Source organism: Emydura macquarii, unplaced genomic scaffold (assembly GCF_026122565.2).
Source record: "Emydura macquarii macquarii isolate MOO-44397 ecotype Brisbane River unplaced genomic scaffold, CSIRO-AGI_Emac_v2 contig_450, whole genome shotgun sequence".
Classification (NCBI taxonomy): Eukaryota; Metazoa; Chordata; order Testudines; family Chelidae; genus Emydura; species Emydura macquarii.
Genome location: NW_027130587.1, coordinates 573,794 through 599,262, shown reverse-complemented (window position 1 = coordinate 599,262; position 25,469 = coordinate 573,794). Strand labels below are relative to the sequence as shown.

Below are 25,469 nucleotides of genomic sequence, written 5' to 3'. Positions count from 1 at the left end.
GGAGGTCACAGCCCTGGTGGGAGTGAAAGAGCTCGGTCAGGATAGGCGCTCTCTGGGAGGGGGGCTGTGAGTGCTCCATTGAGAAGAGGTGTAATGGAGGGGCCTGGGTGTTTGGAGTTTATTTTGTTTTTATTGTCTGGGTGGCTTTAGTCATGTCCTTTCCGAACTCAGGGTGGCAGGGATACTGGCTTCATTCTACTTGTGATCCAGGAGCACAGGCTGCACCCCCGTTACCACGAGGAAAACATTTTTCACGGCGCATGCGATTGTATGAATGGGATGAGGGATTGGGGGAGGTGTGGGGGAGGCGGCCCGTGTTTCAAGTTTGTGCTGGGCCCGAAAAAATTATGCTTGGGCCCTGAACATGGGAGCACCTCTCAGACAATAATTTAGCCACACAATGCTCTAGGGCCAGTCCTGATTTCCCAGACAGAGAGCTGAGGTGCAGCAAGATAGGATGACTTACCCAATATCACAGGAAGTCTATAAGAGAGCCAAGAATTGAACTCAGCCTGCTGGCACCCGTAGCCAATTCCTGAACCACGAGGCCATCCTTCCTTTCTACCTTCAGCCCCCCAGTCAGTTGAGCAGAGCACGCCTGGCATGTCATTATGAGCAAACCAAAAGGAGACCCCTGGGGTGGCTGGACGGATGGGTACCACACACACAAAGGGTGGTACAATGAGCTTGCTGTGGGAGAAATAGGCCCCTGTAGCACATCACTCTGGCCAGGCAGGATCTGCATCTCAGGCAATAGGCTGTTGTGAGTTGGCTCCAGGCCTTATGGCCCCAGAACGCAAGCAGCTGTGCCTGCACCAGGAGTTCCAGCTGTGCTTGTCTGTTGCTTACACCTCCTTATTGACCCTGCTCCTGCATGGCTGGCTACCAAGCACTGGGGTCTGTGGCCACGATGCAGCTGGGAGCCCACCAAGCCACGGAGGCACTAGTGCTGCGCCCAGTTGATTTGACACCAGTGACTTGCACGCCCCCCTTGCACTCTCCCAGGTGGCCGACTCACACCGGGCGTTGTGGCCGTTTCCCAGGTCTGGCTCAGCAGGGCATGGCAACCTGTACCTTTCTACCCCACCGCTCTTGTGCATTCACCCCCCTCCTGCCTGTGCTGGGAATCCCGTGCGATGGCAGGCTTTACTCTCCTCCTCAGATTTGTCTTTAAAAGTGTTGCGTCAGCAGCTGGCTCCCGCCCTGTCTCGGGCTCCCGCGCTCTGGGCAGCGCGCTACGATTGCTGCTTCGTGATTGCTGCTTTGCCTAGGCAGTTTCTGAGTGAGGCCCCTCTGCACAGGCACCTGCACCCTCCCTGGGCTAGGCTTCTGGCCATGTGCCATCGTGATCGCTGAGATGGGTGGCCATGGCCTGGCGTGCTGTTCCCAGGTGTGAATGTCTGTGGGCAGGGGCCCAGGGCCTGCCTGAGCCTGTTACTGATGACGTAAATCCCACCTGGTCACTGGAACGTTGCCCTGATGGGCCCATAGCCGGACACAGCCCAGCTCCGTGTGTATTGGCCTAGGGATCCTGCACATACCTGAGCAGGGTGGACACAGCTTAAAGTAAAACCTGACTTACTGCATGTGCTGGCTAAGCTCTGAGTTCCCGCCTCCTTTGTGCCCACAGTTCCACCCGCTGTCCCTGTGTAACACCAGCGAGGACGAGCACACCGGCTCTGGATTTGTCACTATTGTCAAGCTTGAGCGACCGGATCGAGATCTCCACCCATGTCTGTCACTGGCCAACAAGGTATGTGCCTGAACGCCTGAATGGAAACGGCCTGGGCCCTGGGGACTAATGGGACAGGCAGAAATAAAGGGGAGGTAAAGAGGTGGGGTCTTTGTTCCCCCGGGGGAAGGACTGAGCCGGTTTTATTTCCCATCAGAGGGGCTCTGAACCGGGCTGTTCCTGCAGGCGGGTCCCAGCTGGCCCTGGTATCCAGTCTTTATAGCACTTGGGACTGAACAGCCTGGTGACCAGTGTAAAGTTTTCATAATCTCAGCCTTGGCGCTCCGGGGCAGGTTATAGCCTTACCCAGCGTCACAAGAAACCCCTGCTCCTATCCACAGCGTAACCACTCCCCTCCCCCGCTGCCCACTCTACTCACTCACGTGTGCTCCACAGACAGCCACAGCCACCAGGGCCAGACTTCACAGAGCAAGGGTTTCCTTTTGCACCATTTATCTCGTGCACTGAAGGAGGCAAGATCCCACAGAAAACATAATCTCTGACCATATCATTAAAGATGCTACTGGGATCCTTTAGCAGAGAAAGGCAGAACAAGACCGCAAGCAGCTGGAAGCCAGACAAATCCAAATGGGAAATAAGGGACAAATACTTAACACCAACGTGATTAATTGTTGGAACAAACTTGGAACGGAAGTGTAGATTATTCCTTGGTGTCTTCGCATCCAGACATGATGCTTTTCTGGAAGATGTGTCAGCCAAAAACATGTTATTGGGCTCCATACAGGGGCAACTGGGTGAATTGCAGAGGGCAACAAAAATGATGAGGGGGCTGGAGCACATGACTTATGAGGAGAGGCTGAGGGAACTAGGCTTGTTTAGTCTGCAGAAGAGAAGAATGAGGGGGGATTTGATAGCAGCCTTTAACTACCTGAAAGGGGGTTCCAGGGAGGATGGAGCTAGGCTGTTCTCAGTAGTAGTAGATAGCAGAACTAGGAGCAATGGTCTCAAGTTGCAGTGGGGAAGGTCTAGGCTGGATATTAGAAAAAGCTTTTCCCTAGGAGGGTGGTGAAGCACTGGAATGGGTTACCTAGGGAGGTGGTGGAATCTCCATCCTTAGAGGTTTTTAAGCTGCGGCTTGGCAAAGCCCTGGCTGGGATGATTTAGATGAGGTTGGTCCTGCTTTGAGCAGGGGGTTGGACTAGATACCTCCTGAGGTCCCTGCCAACCCTCATCTTCTAGGATTCTCTGATTCTATGAAATGTGATGGCCGGTGCTAGACAGGAGGTCAGATCAGATGAACTAGTGGTTCCTTTAACCTCTAAGACTCCAGCACATGCACACGCATACACACACACACACACGGAGTAGCGTTCAGGTAGAACAGGGTAGTTTTATGGTTGCATTTTCTTGACTTTTCAATGATTCAGTTTGGAACCTTGATATCCTTTTAGCTCAATTTTTTATATGGAATGTATTATTGTTATCATTTCCAATTTGTATGCAGCACGCCAGGCGAGCTTTCCCTGGGAAGTGAAGTGAAGGGCCCTGCCCCAGAGAGCTTATACTGTAGAGACACCCATTAGCGACTTAGCGACTCCTTAGCAACTTGTTTCTTAGCCATTATGGGCCCAGTTCTGCCATCACTACTCACGTGGAGCTCTACCGTAGTCACCACTGATTTCACTGGAATAAGATACTACTCAGCATGAGTCGGGGGCAGCACTGGGCCTCTGATGTTCATAGCCTGTTTGCTTTCATTTTCATCTGTCCTGAATCACTCAGTGGCTCTGATGTTGTTCTGAGCTGTGAGAGGGGTAGTTGTATCTTTCTGCTCCTCACCAGCCCAGTTGGGGAGTGGGTGCTGCCTTCTGTGAACAGTGGTTCTTGCTTGGCCTTGTTCAGTGGGTCCTTCGCCCCCAGGCACTGAGTATCTCGTAGGCACACAATGGACACCTCTTGGTTTCAGTGGGAGTGATGGAGCATCTCAGCGCCCGGAGAGGCTAGGCCCAATGCTTGCTGCTTGCTCAGCTTGTCCATGCATTTGCTCCCAGCTACCCCTGCAGATCGTGCCATTCACCAGGGCAATGGGGTTCTGCTTGCCCTGGAGTCCAGCACTCCTCCGTTACTCTGCACAAAGACTGTTGTCGCTCTAGGCTCTCCTTGTTCTGCGCCAGCTTGTGACTATTACTTGAAATCCGGGTTTCTCAACCTCTTTGTGCTGGCAACCCCCTTTGCACTTAAAAAAAAAAAGCTGTGACCCCCCCCTAAAAATCGTGACACCCCCCTCCCCCCCCATCGTAAGCTCAGGATTTCAGGCTTCAGCCCCACTCAGGATTTGGGGCTCCTGGCTTCAGCCCCCCCTCCCCTTGGGGTGCAGGGCTTGTGCCCCGTGTAGGGGTGAACGATGTAAATTAGCTCACCCTGTGATGTGGGGCCCAGGCAATTGCTCTGCTTGTGACCCCCCTAAACTCCTCCTCTGACCCCCCTGGGGTCACGGCCCCCAGGTTGAGAAACTGCTTTACATAAAACAGGCTGGGCTGTGTATGGAAAGAGAAACACAGAACTGAACCAGGCTTGAAAGAACAACAGCTGAGAAAATTACAAAAAGCCCCGACAGGTCAGTATAGCTCACCTCCTTGCTTCTCCCTGGGACTCGCATTTCCATGGCTTTCCATGCGCTGCTTGGGCTCCTGGTTACGATACTGGATTAAAATGCAGCAGATCAGCGTTCTGCCGCTGGCCTGGCATGGCTGTTCTGTGGGAGCTCAGGGAAGTCACCTCGGCCTGCGTTTGAAATGAGTTTAGAGCCAGACTGAAGTGGTCAGCACCCACGGCCGGAGCTGGATGTCACATGCCCAGCTCCTGTTTAGGCACGTGGATAAAGCGAGACGAGGGGCTAAGCACAGGCAGGCCGTGGCTAGCACACTGACCTGACAAAGAATTCCGACTCACACACGCAAACCAACGGCAGACGGTAACTCTGCACGCGATGGAGGGTTTGATGCAGAGAAGTGCACAGCCAATCAAATAGTCAACGGTTACAGCGATTAGAGCTCTCAGCGAGGCTTGTTAATTCCTGAGGGCTCTGCTGGCCAGCACACTAAGTCATGTGGCCATGCGCGCCCCAGTGTTCCTGACCCCCCCTCAGTTCCGTCTGTCCCCCAGGCTCAGGTTCCCAGAGGGTGCCCAGGGGGACACGCTGCAGGCCTGTCGGGAGATGCTGTTAGAAACACTCTTCATCATCCTGGGACCGACCGTGCAGGCCTTGGTGAACGTCCTGTTGCAGCTGCCATGTACCTTCGTGGTGCAAGATTAAACCCTAAGGACCGAGCGCTCTGTGCTACGGGGGACTCACACAGGTTCCTGCTCTGGCTGAGCGGCCAGAGGCCGGTGCAGGCCAGAAGGCCTCCCCGGGGATTGCTGGAGAGGGACTGACCGCCCGTTCCCTCCCAGAACGGCGCTGACGGCCCGTAATGCTTGGCACCCACGGGCTCAGCTGCAAGCAGGTCGTGTCTCTGGATCCAAAGCCCGGCGCCAGGGGGGCTGATTCAGCGCCGCAGGTTGCAGGCAGTGGCTGGAGAGCCGGGCTGTCCCATGGCTGGTGGCTGGGGCAGGAGGAGCGGATTGTCCCTGCCTGAGGCCGCGCTGCGGGCAGGCTTTGCAGACGGGCCAGGCGCAGGGCCTGGAGTGCTGTGCTGGCCGGGTCAGGGAGCCCCCAGCTGGGCTCTCCGCGGGGAGCGAACACTGGGCATTTCGCAGCCTCCCTCGGCTTTCCCGGCACCCGGGCTCTGCACCCCTCTGCCTGGCTCGCTTCTGCCCTCTCATGGGCTGCGGGGATTGCTGTTGTCTCCCCTCCTCCCATTGGTGGAGGGAGGAGGGTTGCCAGGGTGACTGGGGTGGTCGCATCCTCCTCCCCGTCCCTCCTGCTGCGTGGGGAGGAGAGCAGTGCTGGCTCTGTCGGAGCCCATGGGGGGGCCACTGGGGGCGTCTCTTCTCATGGGGCACCTCCACCTTGCTAGGGGGCTACATTTTGCTTTCAAGACTGGGTCCGACTAGGGCTGGGCTTTGCCTGAGATCCTGCTTGACCAACGAATACAAATGTGGTCCCCTCTCCCCGGGCTCTGGCCTGTAGAACCTCACTCCCTGGCACTGGTACGAAGTCGGCCCTGTATCACCGACGCTCACGCCTGCGTGTAGCTCAGCCTGTGACACGGGCAGCTACATCCACAGCAGCATCAGTAACTCAGGTGTTCGTTCCCCATCCCCTTTCATTCTGCTGGCAGAGTCACCCCTGGGCACCACTGAGACCTCCCTGCCTCCCTCCATCCCTTCGCTGGCTGCCATATCCTGACCAGGCTCTGCCCAGGTCCATCCTAGAGCTCTGCCCAAACAGCTCCCTGCTCTCCACGTCTCCCGAGCTTCTTTCTTGATCGCTCCCTTCCCCTGCTGCCCAGACCTAGGCTCCATGCTGCTGGCAGAACAGCCTCCTGCTCTGCGTTCGGCACACATCCTCTGCCCCCGGCAAATAGCTCCACAGAACCCCTTGCTCTGTGAGTCTGCGCATGCTGCACACCGGCCTGCGCTGGGGCCATTTTGTAGGGTATCAGCTATTTGGGGAAGGGGCTCTCGCTGTGTCAGTGTTTGTTTTGTGCGCAGGAGCGTTGCGTATATAATGGCGGCACTATATAAATGATGATAAGAATAGCCCTGTGTAAAATGTTATCAGAACCTCCACCTTCGCTGTCACTCAGCCAAGCTAGACACAGGCAGCCCTTTCAGTCTTGCCCTGTGAGTCACTCCTTCCCGCCACCTAAGCCGTTCTGCTGATCTTCTCTGATCTCCTTCCAGAAATGAGGCATCCAAACCTGAAAATCAATAGCCAAGGTGATTAGCATGCCTAGGGCGAGTTCATTGAAGAGCTGGGCAAATATTGCAAGGAATTATGCACAGCTCTCAGTCTGTCCCTTTGCTGCAGTGGTGTTTACAGCTTCTGAGCTGGGGAGGGAGGTTTTGTTCCAAGGATGGCTACAGAAAGCCAGAATCTCATGAGTGTTCCTGCAGCGGGGGAGTTGCATCCAAAGTGACTAGAAATCAGGTCATTCCAGCATGGAACCCAGCAATGCAGCCAGTGATTTGTGAGAAGCCCATTGGCAGCAAAGATTTGTGAAATGTGTGTGAGTAACACACACGCACAGCAATCACCTTTGCAGAGTGGTGACTGTCAAGAATCATTTGCCCTGCTCTGGCTGCTTGCTGCTTCCACCTTCTCAGTCTTTAACAGGAGAAAATCCGTATCAAACTGACTGCTGCCCAGCGCTGCTGACTGGTTCCCACTGGGTGGAATTCACTACCTGAAAGTCCTGTTTATCCTCAGGTACTGGCAAATTCTGAGGATCCTTTGATGACTCCGCTCCTGATTCAGAGCCTGCTCTGCGCCTCCTATTCCACCGCCCAGTTTCCTAATCTGGTTCTACCAAATCCTAGCGCTCCAAATCCCTTCTCTGATCCTTAGCCCTCAAGCCTAATCCCCTGGCCTCTGATTTGCCTCCTTAGTTCCCAACCTTGCTCCTCGCCCTGATCTCCAGAGCCACAGGCTCACAGCCCCTGCAGCCCAAGCAGGAAAGAAGGGAGGGACGTGGGCCTGGGCAGGAGGAATAGGGAGCTGAACATGCACAGTCACTGTGCAATGCTCTCTTCGGGCTGAGGAATGCCTCTCACCTCAGGGCAGAAGGGCTGCCTTTGATCTCACAGCTGGGAAGCTCTGGCTCTGACCTCTGGCCGCTCGGCTAGAGGCGCGCACTGTAATTGTGAAGCCTGTTGTAGCAATTCTGGCAGATACGTGCTTGCACATGCTTTCCCAAGGACGCTCAGATCAAAGCACCCTGCATGAGTAAGATCATCCCAGCTCTGCACTTTGTTCACCTTCCCTCCGTCTGTCCTTCCTTCCTTCCTTCCTTCCACAAGAGGCAGCCATTAACTACTTCCCTGCCACAGACAGCTCTGAGGTGGGCAGGGACTGGAGAAGGGAACAGCTCCAAGGGGTGGGACACGGCAGTCAAAGTCCCTTGGACAGTTACCTCCAATTCCTGACCCCAGTGGCCTTCACACTCACGTGGGCCTGGGGGAAGTGCAGCCTGTGTGCAGTGAGCAGCGCGGCTTGTGCAGCAGTGCACAAGCAGCACACTGACAGAAAGTGGCAGGTCTATCACAATCAGGGACCAGCGGCTTTGTAAGGGACCTGACTTCAGTTTTGCCCCCAGGGACCTGACTTCAGTTTTGCCAGCTCTGCAACCCCAGCGCCTCCTTCCCCCACACACATTAAGCACCGCTGTGCAGTCTGCCTACAGCTAGTGACTTGCTAGGAGAGTGGAGGTTCAGGAAAGGTCAGCACTCAGGTCTCTGGGCCTCCCTGTCTGACTCTGGGTCAGGCGCTGAGGGTGTAGAGAGCCATATAGGATGAGAGTTACATGGTGTATAAGGCTTTCCATGGGGAGAGGGACATGGCATGTAGGTTTATATCCAGTGGGGGGTACAGTATATAGGGTCATGGACAGTGAGGGCAATACCATAGATCTGGGTATGTTGTGTGAGATTGTGACGGGGTGTACCAGCCCCACACTGGTGAGGCAAGGGTTAAGGAATTGCTTGGCGCACAGGAAGCCAGGCCCCCTCACTCCGGCTGGCCATGCGCCCAGTGGAGGGAGAGTTCAAAAGGGAGAAACTCAGCTCAGTCTGGGCTGACCAAGCAGGGGTGCTGCAGCCTCCTGCGGGGAAGCCATCAGGGCTCCAAGTGGCCAGGACCAGGACTCACAGCCAAGCCCCCGCAAGCCTCTCAACCGCGGAGGTCAAGGAAGACGAGCTGCTGCAGCTAGGGGAAGATGCTCCGGAGAGTGACCTGAGAGAGGGACCCGTGGCGCAGATGGAGGAACAGAAGCAGGGGAAGGAAATGACCCAGGGAAGAGGTGCAAGGGCTCCCGTCCTAGGCCACGTTTCTGGACCATTATTTTGAAGGGTCCTGGGTGGGAATCTGGTGGAGCAGCATGAACCCAGGTTCCCCTACCCCCCACCACTGACTCTCACCATTGGGCAACATTGCCACTGATTCTAGCCGCTAGGCAAGGCAGCCACAGACTCTTGCTGGGAGGTGACATAGCCCAGAGTATCCCCCCTATACAATACTGCCAGTCTTGGACACACAACCCCCCAACGGGGTGGAGAATGCAGGCATTGATCGGGTCCTGTTGAAAGGAACACCGGCGTGCTAAGGGAACCACCCCTAAAGAAAACCATGCACACCGAAAACCAGCTGAAGTCGATGCTCGAAAGCCAGCAACAACAGGCAGCCCAACAAGAGCAACAGGAGCAGATATTGCAGGAGATTGCAGTCCAGCAACAACAGCAGCAGCAACAGCTGATTTGGGAGCTGGCAGCCCAACACCAGGTGCGGCAAGAACGCCTGATCCAACAGGTAGCAGCACTATTACAACCCCAGGGGACATCCAACACTGTGGTGCCTGGCTCTGTAGGAGACACCCCATCTGCGGAGCTGCCCATATGGCTCACAAAAAAGGGCCTGAAGAATGACCCCGAAGCCTTCCTGGTCACCTTTGAATGGATGACCATTGTGGCACATTGGCCAGCAGAACATTGGACTACTCTAATAGCCCCACACTTGACCAGCCCGGCACAAGACTCTTACCAAAGCCTGGACCCCGCTGAGGTGCTGGACAATGCTAAGGTCAAAATAGCCAGACCTGACTTCCTAGTATCATCCTGAGACATTCCGGCAGAGGTTTCACCAAGAGAAATACTCGCCGGGAGCCCAGCCTTAGGTGGTGGCCCAACATCTGTGGGACAACTGTTGGCATTGGTTAGCCTCTAAAAAACAAACCGGCGTGCAGGTGGCAGAGGCGAGCATATTAGAGCAATTCACCCAGATTGCCCCAGCTGGAGAAGCACCATTGGCCATCGACCCTGTGAGAGGATGTGACGCTCATGGAAAACTACATGTCCGTTGAAGATCTGGTCTCACCACCACCAAAGTCAGGCACCCCTAGAGATAAAGTGCAGACCCCTAGCATAGGCTGGGATAACGGGGAAGATCGAGGACTGTTCAGCTGGCCAACACCAGGATAAGTTCCCTTTGCCAGAGGAAGGAACCTGATCACAGAGGCGGAACAAAGGGGTGATGGAGACTTCTGAAGAAAGAGATATGCCCACCCGGAAGACCAGAAACAAGTCAGCTGAGGGTGACCCTGAAGGGCCATGGTTTTGAATGTGGACAAGAAGGGCATTTCAGGCGAAAGTGCCCCTTCCTGGACTGTAGGTATGGACAGGCATGGACGGCAGGCCCCCAAGCCCAGAAATGGGGTCCGGCCAAGCTGCTACTCCCAGTACAGGTCAATGGCCCCCATGTGATGGGCCTAGTGGATTCTAGATGTAGCCAGACTATTGTTGGACAAGTCTGGTGAAGGCCCTGGACAAGGTGGGGACTCTTATCTACCTCCAATGTATCCACAGTGATGTGTGACCCTACCCAGCAGCCAAGATATGACTGGGTGGAGGGCCACACTGAAACCCGCTGAGTTGGCCTAGCGACCACCCTGGCCTAACCTGTGTTATTGGGGCCAGACTGGAGATGGTTCATGGAGCAGCAACCACCCAAGTGAAACTAAGGCAAGCCTGAAAGTGAGGGAGCTCATGGGCCAGGAGGAGACAGACGATCCGGGCAAAGGCCCGTTAGGCCACCAAAGATGCTGCTTTGACGCCCCACTAGCCTGGGGCTTTAGACAAGATAAGCCATGTCTGGTTATCAGAAAATGGGGACTTTGTGCAGCAAAAGTGGGAGAACCAGACCCTGTGCCGCACTTGGAGGCAATTTGTCACTTCTGAAGGGGAAGAGGATGGAACCCAATGGATAAAGCAGGGGCCTGCTTTGAACTCCGGAATGAGTGGCTGCACCAGATAACGAAAGCTCCCAAACCCAGGAAATGTTGTGACAACTACTGGTATGCCGGAAGTTCTGGCAGAGCTACCACACCTAGCCCACTCAGTGCTGTGTGCCGAACACTTGGGGCAGGAGAAGATGCTGCTGGGGAGGGAGAAGACACTGCAGCAGATAGCCCTCAGATTCTTCTGCAGGTAGCCCTCAGATTTCTGCTCCTCGTGTCCTGAGTGCCAGGTAACAGGACGCAAAGGGATGCCAAAGGCCCCCGATTCCACTCCCAGTAGTGGGGGTACAGTTCAAACAAATAGGGATGGATGTCGTGGGACCTTAGAGAAGTGCACACCCAGGCACCATTACATACTGGTGATAGTGGATTATGCCATGTGGTACACTGAGGCCATAGCATTGTGTACAACAAAGGCGCCCATCATAGCAGGCAAACTCATGAAGATCTTTGCAAAGATCGGAATACCGAAAGAAATATTGACAGAGAGGGGGTCCAACTTTTCATCCAAGTTGATAAAAGAACTGCGTGAACTGCTGAAGATTAAAGCCCTCAAGACTTCCATCTATCACCCACAGAGCAATGGGCTGGTAGAGCGTTTCAATGGGCCCTTGAAGTCCATGTTGAAGAAATTAATTGACACTGACCCATGGCACTGGAACAGACTACTACTATCATTATTATTCACCATATGAGAGGTTCCCCAAGCCTCCATAGGATTTTCTCCATTTGAGTTCCTATATGGGAGGCAGCCTAGAGAGATTTTGGACCTCCTTTGTGATACCTGGAAAAAAACAAGAGTCCTGAGCCGTGGGCTCAGAACCATACATGCTGCAGTTACGAGAGCGACTCAAAGCACTAGAGGGATTAGCTAAAGAGAACCTGTTGAAAGTCCAGCGGACACAGCAACGCACATACAACCAGGAGGCCCGACTATGAACATTTGAACCAGGCGACAAGGTGTTGCTGTTGCTCCCATCCTCAGAATCAAAGTTCTTGACTTGGTGGCGAGGCCCATTTGAGGTGGTCAGGCGGGTAGGATCTGTGGACTATGAAATCCAGCAGCCCGGGAGAAGAAAGGAAACACAAGTCTATCACACCAACATCCTGAAGTCCTGGAAGGCTCAGAGGAAATCAGGAGAGTTTGCCGGTAGCCCATGCCCCCAGAATCAGAATTAGGAACTCGGGCATTGACCTTTCCAGACCCACCCCTGTACTGATGGGGCCAGAGCTCAGCCCAGAACAGTGGGCCCAACTGATCCTACTGATGCAGACCTTCCCCATGGTCTTCTCAGTTATCCAAGGAGGGCACACTTCGTCTACCACCACATTGCTATGATGTCAGTGCAGAAGATATAAGACAATCGTTGACCCCTGCAGAGGAAAAAGTGGGAGGTGGTCCACGAGGAACTCTGGGATATGCTGGCCCTGGGAGTCATTGAAGAATCCTATAGTAAGTGGAGGAGTGCCATTGTACTAATGCCTAAGCCTGATGGGTCAACAAGGTTCTGTATTGATTTCAGAAAGGTCAGCGCTAGATCCTGATTTGACACCTATCCTATGCCTTGGGTAGATGAGTTATTGGAGAGCTGGGAAACACCAAGTATATATCCACATTAGACCTTACCAAAGGGCACCAGCAAATCCCCCTTAAAAGGGCATTCAAGGAGAAGACGGTTTTCCTTACTCTCTACGGCCTCTACGAATTTGTGGCCATGCCTTTCGGACTGCATGGAGCATCCACGACCTTTCAGCCACTGATGGATCAACTATTGCCACTCCACAACCAATATGCAGCCACATAAATCGATGACATAGCTGTCTATAGTGCCAGTTGGGAGGTTCACCTACATCACTTCACCGAAGTTACCTGAGCCCTCAGGGAGACAGGACTGACGGCAAACCCAGCCAAATGCTGCCAGGGACAGGAGGTAACGTTCCTTGGATACACTGTGGGGCAGGGATACCTATGCCCCCCTTCTCCCCGCCCCAGTGAATGAATGACTGCCTGGCCCTCTCAACCAAGAAACTGGTGCAGCAGTTCCTTAGGCGGGTTGGCTACTATAGGTGCTTCATGACTGATTTCACCACAATAGCCGCCCCCCTCTCCAATGCTGTAAAAAGTACGAGACCCGGAAAGATGCAAGGAACCAAAGCATGTGATGGAGCCTTTTGGGGTTTGAAGAACCAACTAACTTGGGGGCCAGTTCTCTTCCACCCAGATTTTGCAATCCCATTCATACTCCAGATGGATGCTTCCAAGGTGGTCCTCAGGGCTGTATTGTCCCAAGAGGTGGCCAACGAAGAACATCCAGACATGTTGTATTGGAGTAGGAAAATGTTCCCCTGAGAAACCAACTACTCAGTGACTGAGAAGGAGGCACAGATGGCGGAATGGGCCGTGGAGGCCTTACGTTACTACCTGTTAGGAAATCCATTTCAGCTCATCACAGACCATGGCCCTCTCCTCTGGCTAACCTCAATAAAAGCCACCAACACCCGGATTATGAGATGGTGCCTCTTCCTGCAGCCATATGGCTTTCAAGTGCTTCACCACCCAGGGAAGACTCACATCCTCACCAAAGTCTTCTCACAGCCAGGTGGGGGAGAACAGAAGGAAAGACCACCATCGGGTCCTAGCCTCCCATCTGCAGTTGTACAGAGAACCCCTGTGCATGTCCCAGAGCTCCAGGAACAGCTGGGTATTGTCCCTGCTAATTCAGCTCAGTCTAAGCAGCATGCACTCACCCACCCACCCATAAAGCACCACAGGGCCAAAACTTTCATCTGAAGAAGAGCCCTGTCCATTGCCACATAGCATCACATTCCAGTGTCACAAGTCCGTCCTCCTGACCAGTGGGACAAACAGCCAAGCCAAGGCCCAGAAACATTCACGACACCAGACCAAAACCTCTAAACCTACACTACATGGGGACGACCCCAGTCCAGCCACCCACAAGCTGACCTGGCACAGCTCCCTGCACAGAACTATTGCAATAGTAGATCCCTCACCAGAATGACATATGCAAAGCTAAAGCCAATGCTCACCCAAGACACCATACACGAGCTATGGAACCTGGGAGACACTAAGCGGTGCCAGGACCCTGTAACAACCACGTTGTAACCAGCACGTTGTGAGCTATGATTGTGCCCTTGTGTGGACAAGGACAGTATTGGTTGACAATATGTTTGGTGATCTGGGCTGACACCAGAAGGTAAAGCGACAGCAGAGGTCGCATCGCATTATACGGCAACCTCCCATTTGGTCAGCAATGCACACTCCCCCGAACTCGCCACCTCTGCACTGCCATCCCCCCACAACCAACAACTTCTGCATTTTGATCCTACCTTCCCCCATCCAGCAATGATCTACACCCCGTCCCATAGCCCTCGCACATCATTTCCCAGCAGCAGCCGCTCTGTTTCTCCAGCTGCATCCCAGGAGATGACACTCAGGTGCTTGTGACTATGAGGTGCATACTGGACTACCCCCTCCTTCAGTGCCCCCATCGCACGTGTTCCCCTCTCCAGCAGAGGGGTCAGGGTAGACAGGCAGTAGGTGGGGTTGGCTGACAATCTGTCTTCTTCTCTTTCTGCAGTCTAAGGTACTTTATATGACTCCCATCACTGAGTGCTTCACCGGCTTTAATAGGTGTATCCAGACAGCCCCTGGGAATAGGGCAGGGCTGTTAGTCTATTGTCCAGCTAGGAACTGAGGCAGCGAGGAGATAGGGGACTTACCCAAGGTCACACATGGATTCTGTGGCGGAGCCGGAATTTGAACCCAGGTCCTGGGCTCATGCCCTAGCCACTGCACCATCCTGCCTCCTTTCTTCTGTCTCTGGAAGTTGACACACTCCCCAAAGATCTTTTCATTTGAAATAATCCTGCTGCCTGATCCGTTTCCTGCTTCGTTTTGTGGGATAAATGGGGATTTCTAGCAGGAAGAGGGGAAAGTGAATTCACATCCAGGCATTTTAGCTGCACCATGTAAGCCCTCAGGATGCAAACCCAGCTTAGCACTGGTGGAGGGCAGGGGGACTGGATTGAAAGCATCAGAAGAAAAGATGAAGTGTGTGTGTGTGTGTGTGTGTATACGCACTCCTATGTACAGAGGTGGGTATGTCTGTCTGTGTGTGTGTGAAAGCAGATGTGTGTATATGTGTAAGTGTACATATCTCTCTCTGTGTGTGCGCATGTGTAGAGACCCGGGCATGTCTGTGAGTGTGGGTGTGTAAGTGAGTGGGTGTGCCTGTGAACATGGTTATAAGTATTAAAGCATAAGTGTGTGCATGGAGAAGTAAACATGCCAACACCTGCGTTGCTGTATGGGGGTGTGTATGGCTGGAATCTCCAGCTGAGCAGATGGATGCATGTGTGTGCCGGGAGAGGGCTGTGTGTGAGTGTTTGCACACGTGATGTGACGGTTCCTAAGTGAGCGGTTCACACGTGTACCCTGGACACTCTGTACTGTGATGTAAGGGTTCGCACGTGTACACTGGACGCCGTGTTCTATGATGTAAGGATTCACACGTGTACACTGGACACTGTACTATGATGTAAGGGTTCGCACGTGTACACTGGATGCCGTGTACTGTGATGTAAGGGTTCACACGTGTACACTGGACGCTGTGTTCTATGATATAAGGGTTCGCACGTGTACACTGGACACTGTACTATGATGTAAGGGTTCGCACGTGTACACTGGATGCCGTGTACTGTGATGTAAGGGTTCACACGTGTACACTGGACGCCGTGTACTGTGATGTAAGGGTTCACACGTGTACACTGGACGCTGTGTTCTATGATGTAAGGGTTTGCACGTGTACACTGGATGCCGTGTACTGTGATGTAAGGGTTCACACGTGTACACTGGATGCCGTGTACTGTGATGTAAGGGTTCACACGTGTACACTGGATGCTGTGTACTGTGATGTTATGGGACATTTGTATGTTGAGGCAAACGTGAATGAGCATGAATGAGCCCTAGGCCCTCCCAGGCATATATGTAACTGGGTACGTCTACACTGCAGCTGGCAGCGTGCTCTCCAGTGCAGGCAGACAGACGCAGGCGGCGCTGCTGGAGCTGGGGTACTAAAAGAGCCGTGTAACCAGGGGTAGCTAAGGCAGCAGCTCGGGGAGCTGCATGGGACAAACCTGCCTGGCCCCCTAGGTACATCCCTGGGCGGGGAGCCAAGCTGCTGGCTGAGCTGCCCAGGCTACACGGCTATTTTTAGTGCACTGCCTCCCACAGAGCTGGTGCGTGCCTGTCTGGCCACGCTGGGAAGCGGGCGCCCGGCTGCAGCATAGGCCAACGCTCAGCAAGACCATGCTACATCCACACACTACGAAGTCTCCTGGGAGACCAGTCCTAGGTGTTAAGGCCAGAAGGATGATTGTCCGGGCGGACCGCCTGCATGGCATTGGCACGCCCTGCATCGAGCCCTCACTTGTGGCGAGCTCAAGGGGATCTTTTCGAGACATCCAATTTCAGTCTTGCGGCTCCCAGTGATGGAGAATCCCCCAGTCCGAGAAAGCTGCTCCAGCGGGTCCTTGCTTCATTGTTAAAATGCCCTGTCTTATTTCTAGCTGGACTTTGCTGACTTCAGCTTCCAACCTCTGGATCCTGCTGTGCGTTTGCCTGGTGGACCAGAGAGCCTTGCAAAACACAGAAATGCAGCATGCAGGATCCACTCAAGGTCTCTGCTCTGTTTTTTTTGGACAGGCGAAGCTGGCAGGGGAGCGGGGAGCTCGTGCCATCCTCTTCGACATCACGGATGACGAAAGCGCTGCTGACCAGGTACAAATGCTGTTGATACCGTCAAGAAAACGTCAGTGCTACCAGACTCCCCTTTCTCCATAGAAAATTCTCCGGGAACTGCAGAAATGGAGGGACGCAGCTGGGGTTGAGGCAGGGGTGATGGTGCAGGTTGGCTCCTCCATTGCCCAGCTCATCCCTGAACCCAGAGAGCCCAGTCTGCCTTCGGGCTTATCCAAATGGGAGAGCTGCAATGCACAACCTGGCACTTATGCCCATAACACCCATTTTGGCACCAAGCTGGTCAGCGTGCAGACACTGTGTTTGCCAGGGGGAGTCCCTGTGCCAGTGGCTGAACCATTCCCATGCAGGCACCGTGTAGATTATCACAAGTGGTACAACATCTACAGCCCTGACTGCACATCCAGGTCACCTAGAGGAAAGAGGAACATCTATTCCCTCGGGAGAGGTGAGGGGGGACATCTGGTCCCTAGAGAGTGTCAGGGCAGATGGAGGTACATCAGGTGTTTAGAGCAGTGGTTCCCCACCGCTGTGCCACGGCTCACTGGGGCGCCGTCAGGCCTGAGCAGCTGGGCCACGGAGTTTTTTGAAAAACTACTTGAAGAGTTCTCACTTGGCTCATGAATATTCATGAGTTCATTTGGAGACTAGAAGGTGGTGTGCCTCAAAGTAATTAGAGGTATCAAGGTGAGCCGCGGCAGAGAAAAGTTTGGGACCCACTGGCTTAGAGAAAGAGCGAGGTTGGCTGCGAGCCATGTGGGACAATTTTCTCTCTGGGTGGGGAAGGATGGTTGGGAGGGGTGGGTGGGGGACAATCCAGTCCGAGGAAAGATTGCTGCTCTTCAGAATGAATCCCCGTAGACTCTGAACTCCCCAGCTGTGTGAAGAAGAGCTCAGGACTCTCCAGTTCTTTCACGTACAAAGGGCGGCTTGCTTCCTCCCGCCCCAGGTGACAGAGTAATGAGACTGGAATAGAGCAGGTCCCAGGACTGTCCTTGGGGGTCAGTGCTGGTAGTGTTGGCTACAGTGAAAGGTTGCCTGTGGATGGTGACGCCAGGCTCTGTGACTGCTCAGCGGAGCAGAGAGCTGCAGGCTATTACTACGAGTCAGCTCCACAACCTAGGTGAAGTGAGCAAAAAATAACGTCATTGTTGGGCAGAGAACGCTTGGCTTTAGCCAGACGAGCACAAGACTTTTCCTGCTTTCTTTGTGCCAGGGCTTCAAAAATGAAAGTCGTTTGCATTATAGAACTAAGCTCAGGCAGCGAGTCGGGTAGTTTGATGGGAGGAAGCAGTCGTGGCTGTTTGCTGAAATGTCCTTGGTGTGTGTTAGTTATGGAAAATGCTTGTGAAATAATGACTGAGCAGAATGTAACGCCAGTCGAGACTGTACCCTGCAATATCGCTGCACACTGCTCACGGGCAGTGACCCCATGCCTTTTAATAGCTGATTCAGTCATTCCATAGGTCCAGCATTGTGCTAGGCACTTTACAAGCAGGCACAGTATAAAGACAAAGACCTGCACCACACAGCTTACAACTGCGACAGACCCGTACGGTCCAAGAAGCAGGGGTGAAGGCAGTGAGACACCAGGGTGTTTTGGATGTTTCGCAAGGCTTATGAAGCATCATCACCTCTTTGAGGGGAGGCCTATGGGCTTTCAGGAAGGGCTTTGAAAGAGGAAAGGGAGAGACATGGTCAAGAAGTGCCTGGAGAGGAGAGAGGGACAAGGACACAAAAGGGGGCAGGGAGGGGAGCAGTGGAGGCGAAAGCAGAGGCAAAGGCAGGATGTTGGGGGGAGTAGGAGCTTCCGTCTGGTGCAGACCGAGGAGCAGAAGGGCAATAATAGATACATCATGACATGGGCTCTGGTAGCAGTCCAGGGTTTTCGAGTGCTGGAGAATGCAGTACTACAGGCAGCACCAGAGGTGTGTCGGGGGGCAGAAGCTGTAGCACTTGTCCTGGGGCTTCTTTGATCACTGAGTGTATTTTACTACATGTCAGTGGGACACCGGTAGACGTCCATCGTGCCCACAGCACAGGCTGTGCTCTGGGCCATCTCACGACCAGGCTTGTTTCTTTGCAGCTGAGGAAACCCCGGGGCCTGAGTCAGCCTGTGGTTCTGATCTGGGGCCACGATGCTGAGCTTCTGATGGGGGTTGTGAACAAGAACCGAGAAGCACATGTGAAGATTGAGGTGAAGGAGCAGCCAGCATGGGTGAGGATCACATCACACCTGCCTTCTTTCCACCCCAGGTCAAACCTTATTTCCCAGCTCTGGGAGCATTGCTGAGCCTTCCCTCCGTGGGAGGCGACTCCCTGGCCCTCTGAGAGAGCCAAGCGGAGCCATTCTTCCTCCTCCGTGGTTCAGCCTGGACGTGGCTGGAGAAGGTTGTAAAAACCCCTGCGGCTCATTGGCAATTTCTCTCTGAAACCAGCCAAGTCATCTAAGGAGATTTTTTGTTTCTGTCTGGCACCAAGCCATGGTGCTTTGGTCTGCAGAGCAAAACGTAGTGAGCTGAGACACCAAGAGGGGCTGTCTGAGAGCTGCAGAGAAGACCTGAGCCTGTTTTCTTTTCCCTGGGAAGAGCAGGGAGGAGGGTCTGGCTGGGCATCCTCAGATGTCTGGAGGGTAACGATCATGAAGAGACCAGGAGCAGGCTGGCCTGCTTCCATTCCTGCCAGGCACAGACCCCTCTGTTTCTCTCCCACAGCCAGACTATGACGTGTGGATTCTTCTCACGGTGGTCAGCACTGTCATTGTGATCATTCTGATTTTTGTCGTCCGCACCAAGTGTCACTGGAGCAGGACGCAGGTAAGACCAAGCGTGTGGAGACAACTCAGAGTCACGGTGTTCTACAAGCTAAAGGGAAGCAATGGGGGCGTCTTCTAGACACAGCTAGTCTAAGAAAGGGTGCAATGGGGAGAGACGAGTGAGAGAGAGTGCGTGTGTGTTTGAGAAAGAGGCGACCTGTCTACATGAGGCGAGCGCCCCGTGGCGGGAACAAGCCTGCAGCCAGTGAAGCCAGCAGAGCGTCGGTGCAGCCACACTCCAGCCCTGGCTTTTGGGAACCAGGTGTGCCTTCTTCAATTTGCACTCACCCCAGACATTGCTGTCCCTGTGCATCGCAGCACCTTCCCCCAGTGCCCGATCAGCTCTGCAGAGCAGGCGCCATTTCCACACCAGATCTTGGGGCAGTGACCTGATTTTCCCAGGTCACTAACTAACCCCCGTCCCTGTTCCAACATCAGTGTTTGGGATGAAAACCAATACATTACATAAAAAGACCTGCCAAGTACAGAAATCTTTCCCAATTTGGAAACTCTCCTTTCTCGGCGGGCTAACAGAATCATTACTGAGAGTCCATTTAGAGTCATGGCATCATAGAATCCAAAGCAGGACCAACCCCATTTCACGATAATCTTGTTGGTCAAGAGATCTAGAATGGACATGCGACTTCGGGTACCCACCTAGAGACGCCTGAATTTCAGAGCGTGCTGAGTAGCAACCTTTGCAACCCAGGCCTGGTTAAGGCATCTCAATTTGGGCACCCAAAGTCCTGAGTCACTTTCTTGGCCATGGCCACAACTCAGATAAAAATAGCTCATTTTGGCGTAATCCACTAGGAAATGGAAAGAACAAAGGACACCACACACCCTTGACCTGCAATTCAGCACTTCCACAGGTTTAACAGCACCGGTTTTTTCTGACTCAATAAAAGATAAGATTGCATGTCTTCTGGTGATGTGATACATAGCAGCAAATGCACACACAAGAGCCCAAGAGCTCACAGTAGTGTTGGGCTTTGGTACTGTACAATTATTGGAAGTGGAGCAGTAGCAATGCCTACCACTCAGAGGAGGCAGAACTTCCCCAGGCTGGGCTCTGCCTGAGACCAAGATTGGTTTGAAAGTTAGAACAAAAACGCCGCCGCTGTTTCCCATAATAGGACATTCTGCCAATGGTAAAACTTTTGCAACCATTTTTGAACAGCTCTAGTGCCTCCGTGGCTTGGAGCGGGAACCTGACATTTGGCAGGGGGGTTGAGGAGGTGCATTTCCACTGGCTGAGGAGCTGCATTTTGCTGTTGCAGTGAAAATCAGGCTACATTTGGCTCAGGCGCAAGCTGCTGAAAATCACCATTTACACATGCGAAGCGGAACTGGTGACAGAATGCCTTTTCATTTTCAGAACGTTCTACCTGCACCGAGCCTGTGCCGTGCTAGGGTCACCAGATGTCCCAATTTTACAGGGACAGTCCCGATATTCAGGGCTTTTTCCTATATAGGTGCCTATTGTCCCCCATCCCTGTCCTGATTTTTCACACATGCTGTCCGGTCACCCTCGCCCATGCCCCACTGAGCCTCCTGTGTCATGTGGCAGGGACACAGCTAGTGCTCCAGATGGGCTTGGGCAAACCAGAGCCGCCTCCTACTTGCAAGGGAAGATGCAGGCAATGGGGATCACAGTACCCTCTGTGTACACAGTACCCTTGTTGTCTCTTCTCTCCCAGCAATTGGCATCAGGAACTTTAGTGCCATTAGTGCTTTGCGCCTTTAGCCCTTCTGGACCACTACCCTAGGAGACGGACAAGCATCTTTGCCACTTTTAGAAACAAGTGGCTGATGAGTTGCACAACATCACCATTTACAGACCTAGGACTAGAGGCCAGGTTTTATTGTGAGCGCCTCAACGTCACAGCGCCACGCTGGGTGAAGCTGTGCGCTAGGCTAGCCAAGCGGTGAAACGAGATTCCTCCTGCATGCCTTTGCAAAGCAGTTTGAGACCCCACTCACCTCGCCTTGCCAGCAACAGACATCAGGAGCCCTGATTCCTGGCATCCTGCTGCTATTCATCAAAGAGTTGGAAACCCACAGGCAAAGTGCGTCTTGTGACCCACACTTTGGTGGCTGGTGCATGTAGAATATGAGAGCCTAATGCTGCTTTTAGCTAACGGAAACTCTTTTAATTCAAGTGGGAGAGGACTGTGCTGTGCTGTGCCGTGCTGTGTTATGGATCTGAAGTTCCTGGGTTCAAAATCCCCTGATGACCCATGTGGGAGGCATTACAGTTGCCGATGAAGGAAATCTTTGCTTTTTCAGTTTTACAAACAAACAAACAAACAACCACCATCTAGAAAATTCCATGCAACAATGATGTTAAAACGTTTTGAACGTTGCAAAGTCAAGCACTCACAAGTTAGGGAATGACAGAATTAAAGATCTGCATGCGCCCTTAATTCTGCCCCTTGTGTCTGTGTTTTTGAAACAATCTATTGTTACATCATCACATGCAAGTTTGTGGCACAGATTTTTGTGATATTTCATTCCCAGGCTCTATAAGTGAGAGGATCTTTCCGTATTTACAGCCATAGTAATCAGTTCTGCATTAGGATCCACCCATAGGGACCCTGGCACACAAATGGAATCCAGTTTTCCTAAGTCACATCTCACAAAAGCTACTTGTCTGAATCCTGAGAGTTCATCATCCTTATGTAAGCTGGGGATTTGTCCCACCATAGTAGGGGAATTTCTCTATGTACACAGTACCCTGGCTGAACCAAATGACGCAAGAATCTGAGTCCCTGCCCTGATTCACTTCACCTGGTTCCTGCCCCCTTTCACTTCCCTCCTGGCCCTGTGTGAACAGAACTCACATCACACAGGAGGACTGAGACCAGGGGTTCCTGGACGTTGACCTCATACTCTCCGTGAGCAACTCTGGGCAGGCCCAAGGGTGCCCCTAGTCCAGGATACACCTAACTCACTTGTCTCCCTTTTAACCTGTGATCACTGCAATTCACTTCAACAGCCATGCACCAAAACCATTTCTCCAGGCATTAAAGAATATGTCACTGCATCAGCACAGTGAGGAAATGGCTTTGGTGGGGTTGAGTGCAGCAGGCTCTAAAGGGCAATAAACTTGACAGTTTCAGCACATTTACGAGTCTGGTATCTTCTTCCTGGAGCTGGCTGTGCCGCTGAACCGCTGATGACGTGGCCGCACCTCCAGCTGGGACTGGGCTCTGTGTGACAGAACCGTTCTGCACCTTCCATCCTGGCCTCCTGCCACACCACGTCCCCCTCTGGGTCTGGTGATTAGCACCCTCCTGACCGGCCATTTCCCTCTCTGGCTCCAGCATTCAATAGCCACCCAAGCGACCACTCTCGCTCTGGGTCAGGCGCGTAACGCCCTGCAGGCAGACTGGGACGGCGCCTGTCTCTCCCTAGAGTAGCTGCAAGAGTGGGAGACGCACCCCACCACTACTGCTGCAGGGCTGCTCCGGCTCCGGCCGCTGCATGCTCCCTGGCCCTGCTCGGCTGCAGCTCTGATGCCCCAGCTCTGCCTTGGCAGTAGGGTGACCAGATAAGAAATGTAAAACATCAGGACGGGGTAGAGGGTGAAAGGCGCCAATATAAGAAAAAGCCCCAAATATCGGGACAGTCCCTATAAAATTGGGACATCTGGTCGCCCTGCCTGGCAGCCTCAGCTCACACCCTCGTTGGCCTGCCTGGCCTGTCAGTCTGGCTGACTTCGAGTGCAGGCCTGTCCCCACTGACCCTGGAGACCTGTCAGTCCAGGGTCCTGACTCCTCTTCGGCCCTTCCCCTTTCTCCTGGTATTGGGAGAGGGCCAACCCATGGCCAGAACCTTTCAGTACGGGGCCAGCAGCCCCTGACACTTGTACTCAAACAGAGAAGGGACAAAGCATCATTCGATCTTCCTGGCTCCCAGAAGAATCCCACAGACTGATCTAGTTCGGGGCCATCCCAAATGACGGCTGGTTTGTAAAATCTCAGGTGCCCCTGAGTGCTCAGTACTAAATCCTGGGGCAACTCCCTTCTTGCGTCTAGCAAGTCATCAGCTTCGGCCTTCGTGTGTGAGGACTGTGAGACCTCACTGTTCGCGTGCATTTATTCTCATGTCTCTCAATAACCCTTGTTAATCAACACATTGATTAAACCCAGCTGCCGTTCATAGGGCCCTGCCCCACCCTCCACAAAAGGGAGTATCATTGTCCCCATTACGCAGCTGAGAGCTGGGGTCCAAGAGAGGTTAAAGCTTGTATGTTCAGCCTCATGTGTCGGGTGCCCAAGGGGGGCATGGAGTTAGGCACTCAAAATTAGTGGGCGGGTTTGGAGATTCAGGCCCAGCTCGCACCCAGAGTCCTTGGGACAGACGGCAGCGCCCCTGAAGGGCAGTGGCCTGCTCTAGCAACTAGCTCCTGCTGCCTCGTGGTTTGCCTCCCAGCTCCCTTTGTCTGGCCCAGCTCCTTTTATTGCCAGGTGCTTGGGTGTGCAGGGTGCTGGGGACAGAAGACCCTGGCTTTGCACAGCTGGCGGTTTGGTGGAACATGGGGCTCTTTGTCCCAGAGATGCAGGAGGGGGCCAGGGGCCTCTCTTCACTCCGTGGTGTCTTCAGTTAGGTCTCTTCCTTTCTCCCAGGACTCGGTGCAGCAGCAGACCATGCAGGCCATCAGCCAGCTGGCCATACGGAAGTACCAGGCCCGGTGCCGTCTGGCTGCCCTAAGGGACTCGGCCAGCAGCTGCAGCTCAGCGCCCATCTGCGCTGTCTGTCTGGAGGAGTTCAGCGAGGGCCAGGTAGGACGAGTTCTCCTCTCGTGCTCACGCTGGCGGGACTGTGTGAGGAGGCTCCAAGCCAGCGAGCGGGCTTGGCCAGTCACGGCTCTGAACTCTCTGGGCACAGGTGCTGTTGGGAGGGAGGAGAGGGGCTGCACAACTGCACAACACACACACTACAAACACCTTCCACCCCACACCCCCCAAAATACCATCCCGCTACACACACACCACAAACACCCACCCCACACACACACACCACAGACGTCCTCCCCCCACACACACCACAAACCCGCACCCCCCACACACACCACAAACCCCCCACCCCCCACACACACCACAAACACCCACCCCCCACACACACCACCCACCCGCACACTGCACATCTGCACAAGGCTCTCTGAAATGGCTAACGGAGCCTGGTTTGTGCTTTGGAACAAGCCTGCCCCAGCACAGCTCTACTGCTACCTGCCTGCGGGGAGCTCAGAGCTCACAAATCAATAGGAGTTAGGTGCCTAAATCTCTGTGAGAATCTGAGCCTTGGTCTGTTGGGATTTGTCCCAGCCGGCTCCTGGATGCTCCGCTGATGGACTGAGGCACCCCCGTGGAGACAAGTGGGCTCCTTCCCTGGGGTGTGAACCTGGCTGCTGTCCAGGCATCCTGGCCTTTGTCACCTCCAGATCAGATTGCTGCACCACGCTGCCCTTGGGCTCCTTCGCCCAGAGCCTGGTGCCCCTGCTGGCAGTGGAGTTAGTTTAACACCGAGACGATTAAGGGGTGACGATCACAGGGAACAAACCTTTGAAATGGGACTCTTCAGTCTGGCAGAGGAAGGTCGAACAGGGGCCAAGGTCTAGCTGGAAGTGGAAGCTAGACAAAGTCGGACTGGAATATGGCGTCCGGGGTAATTCACCCGGGACACTTTACCAAGGGGCGTGGGGGGTTTGCCACCACTGAAGATGGGATGTGAGGGGTGATTGTGGGGAAGCCGCTAGCCTGTGCTACGCAGGAGGTCAGCCTAGCCTGGCCTGGCAATCCAGGAATCAGGAGCAGGTGCCTCCAGAGCTCTGTGGCCTGGCCTGGCTACTGGGACATGTGCAGGAAGAATGGGGGGTGTGGGGAAAGCACTCATGGGTTGGGGTGCTGCTTCCCCAGGGGTGCTGCACCCGTTGCACCCAGCCTGGGGCCCTCGCTGGAGCCCTCAGCGTCAGAGGATGCTGACCGGTCACTCCTCCAGAGGGCTGTGCAGTGTGTTGCCTCACTTGGACCCCAGACTCTGGACACTGCGGAGGCCACCGGCAGAGCTGCTGGAGAGGGCTGGTACGTGCAGGCCAGCTCGCAGCACGAGGGAAGCTTCAGTGTCTTATCTGAGACGCTGGGAAGTGCCCAGAGTGCGGCTCGGGGCTGATCCGTGGAGCAGGGAGAGACCTCCCCACCCCCCCGCCAGCTCCTTCGGGGACCTCGC

At 54.0% G+C, this 25,469-nt stretch overlaps 1 protein-coding gene across 1 annotated transcript in view; it reads left to right on the top strand.

The window, feature by feature from the left end:
• Positions 1–25,469, top strand: part of RNF43 (ring finger protein 43) — a 91,737-nt gene that overhangs the window by 45,949 nt on the left and 20,319 nt on the right. The window contains exons 2-6 of the mRNA XM_067537722.1: positions 1,631–1,753; positions 16,370–16,444; positions 18,510–18,641; positions 19,138–19,239; positions 23,870–24,025. Of these exons, the coding sequence (XP_067393823.1) occupies positions 1,631–1,753; positions 16,370–16,444; positions 18,510–18,641; positions 19,138–19,239; positions 23,870–24,025 (588 nt within the window). The remainder of the gene's footprint in view (positions 1–1,630; positions 1,754–16,369; positions 16,445–18,509; positions 18,642–19,137; positions 19,240–23,869; positions 24,026–25,469) is intronic.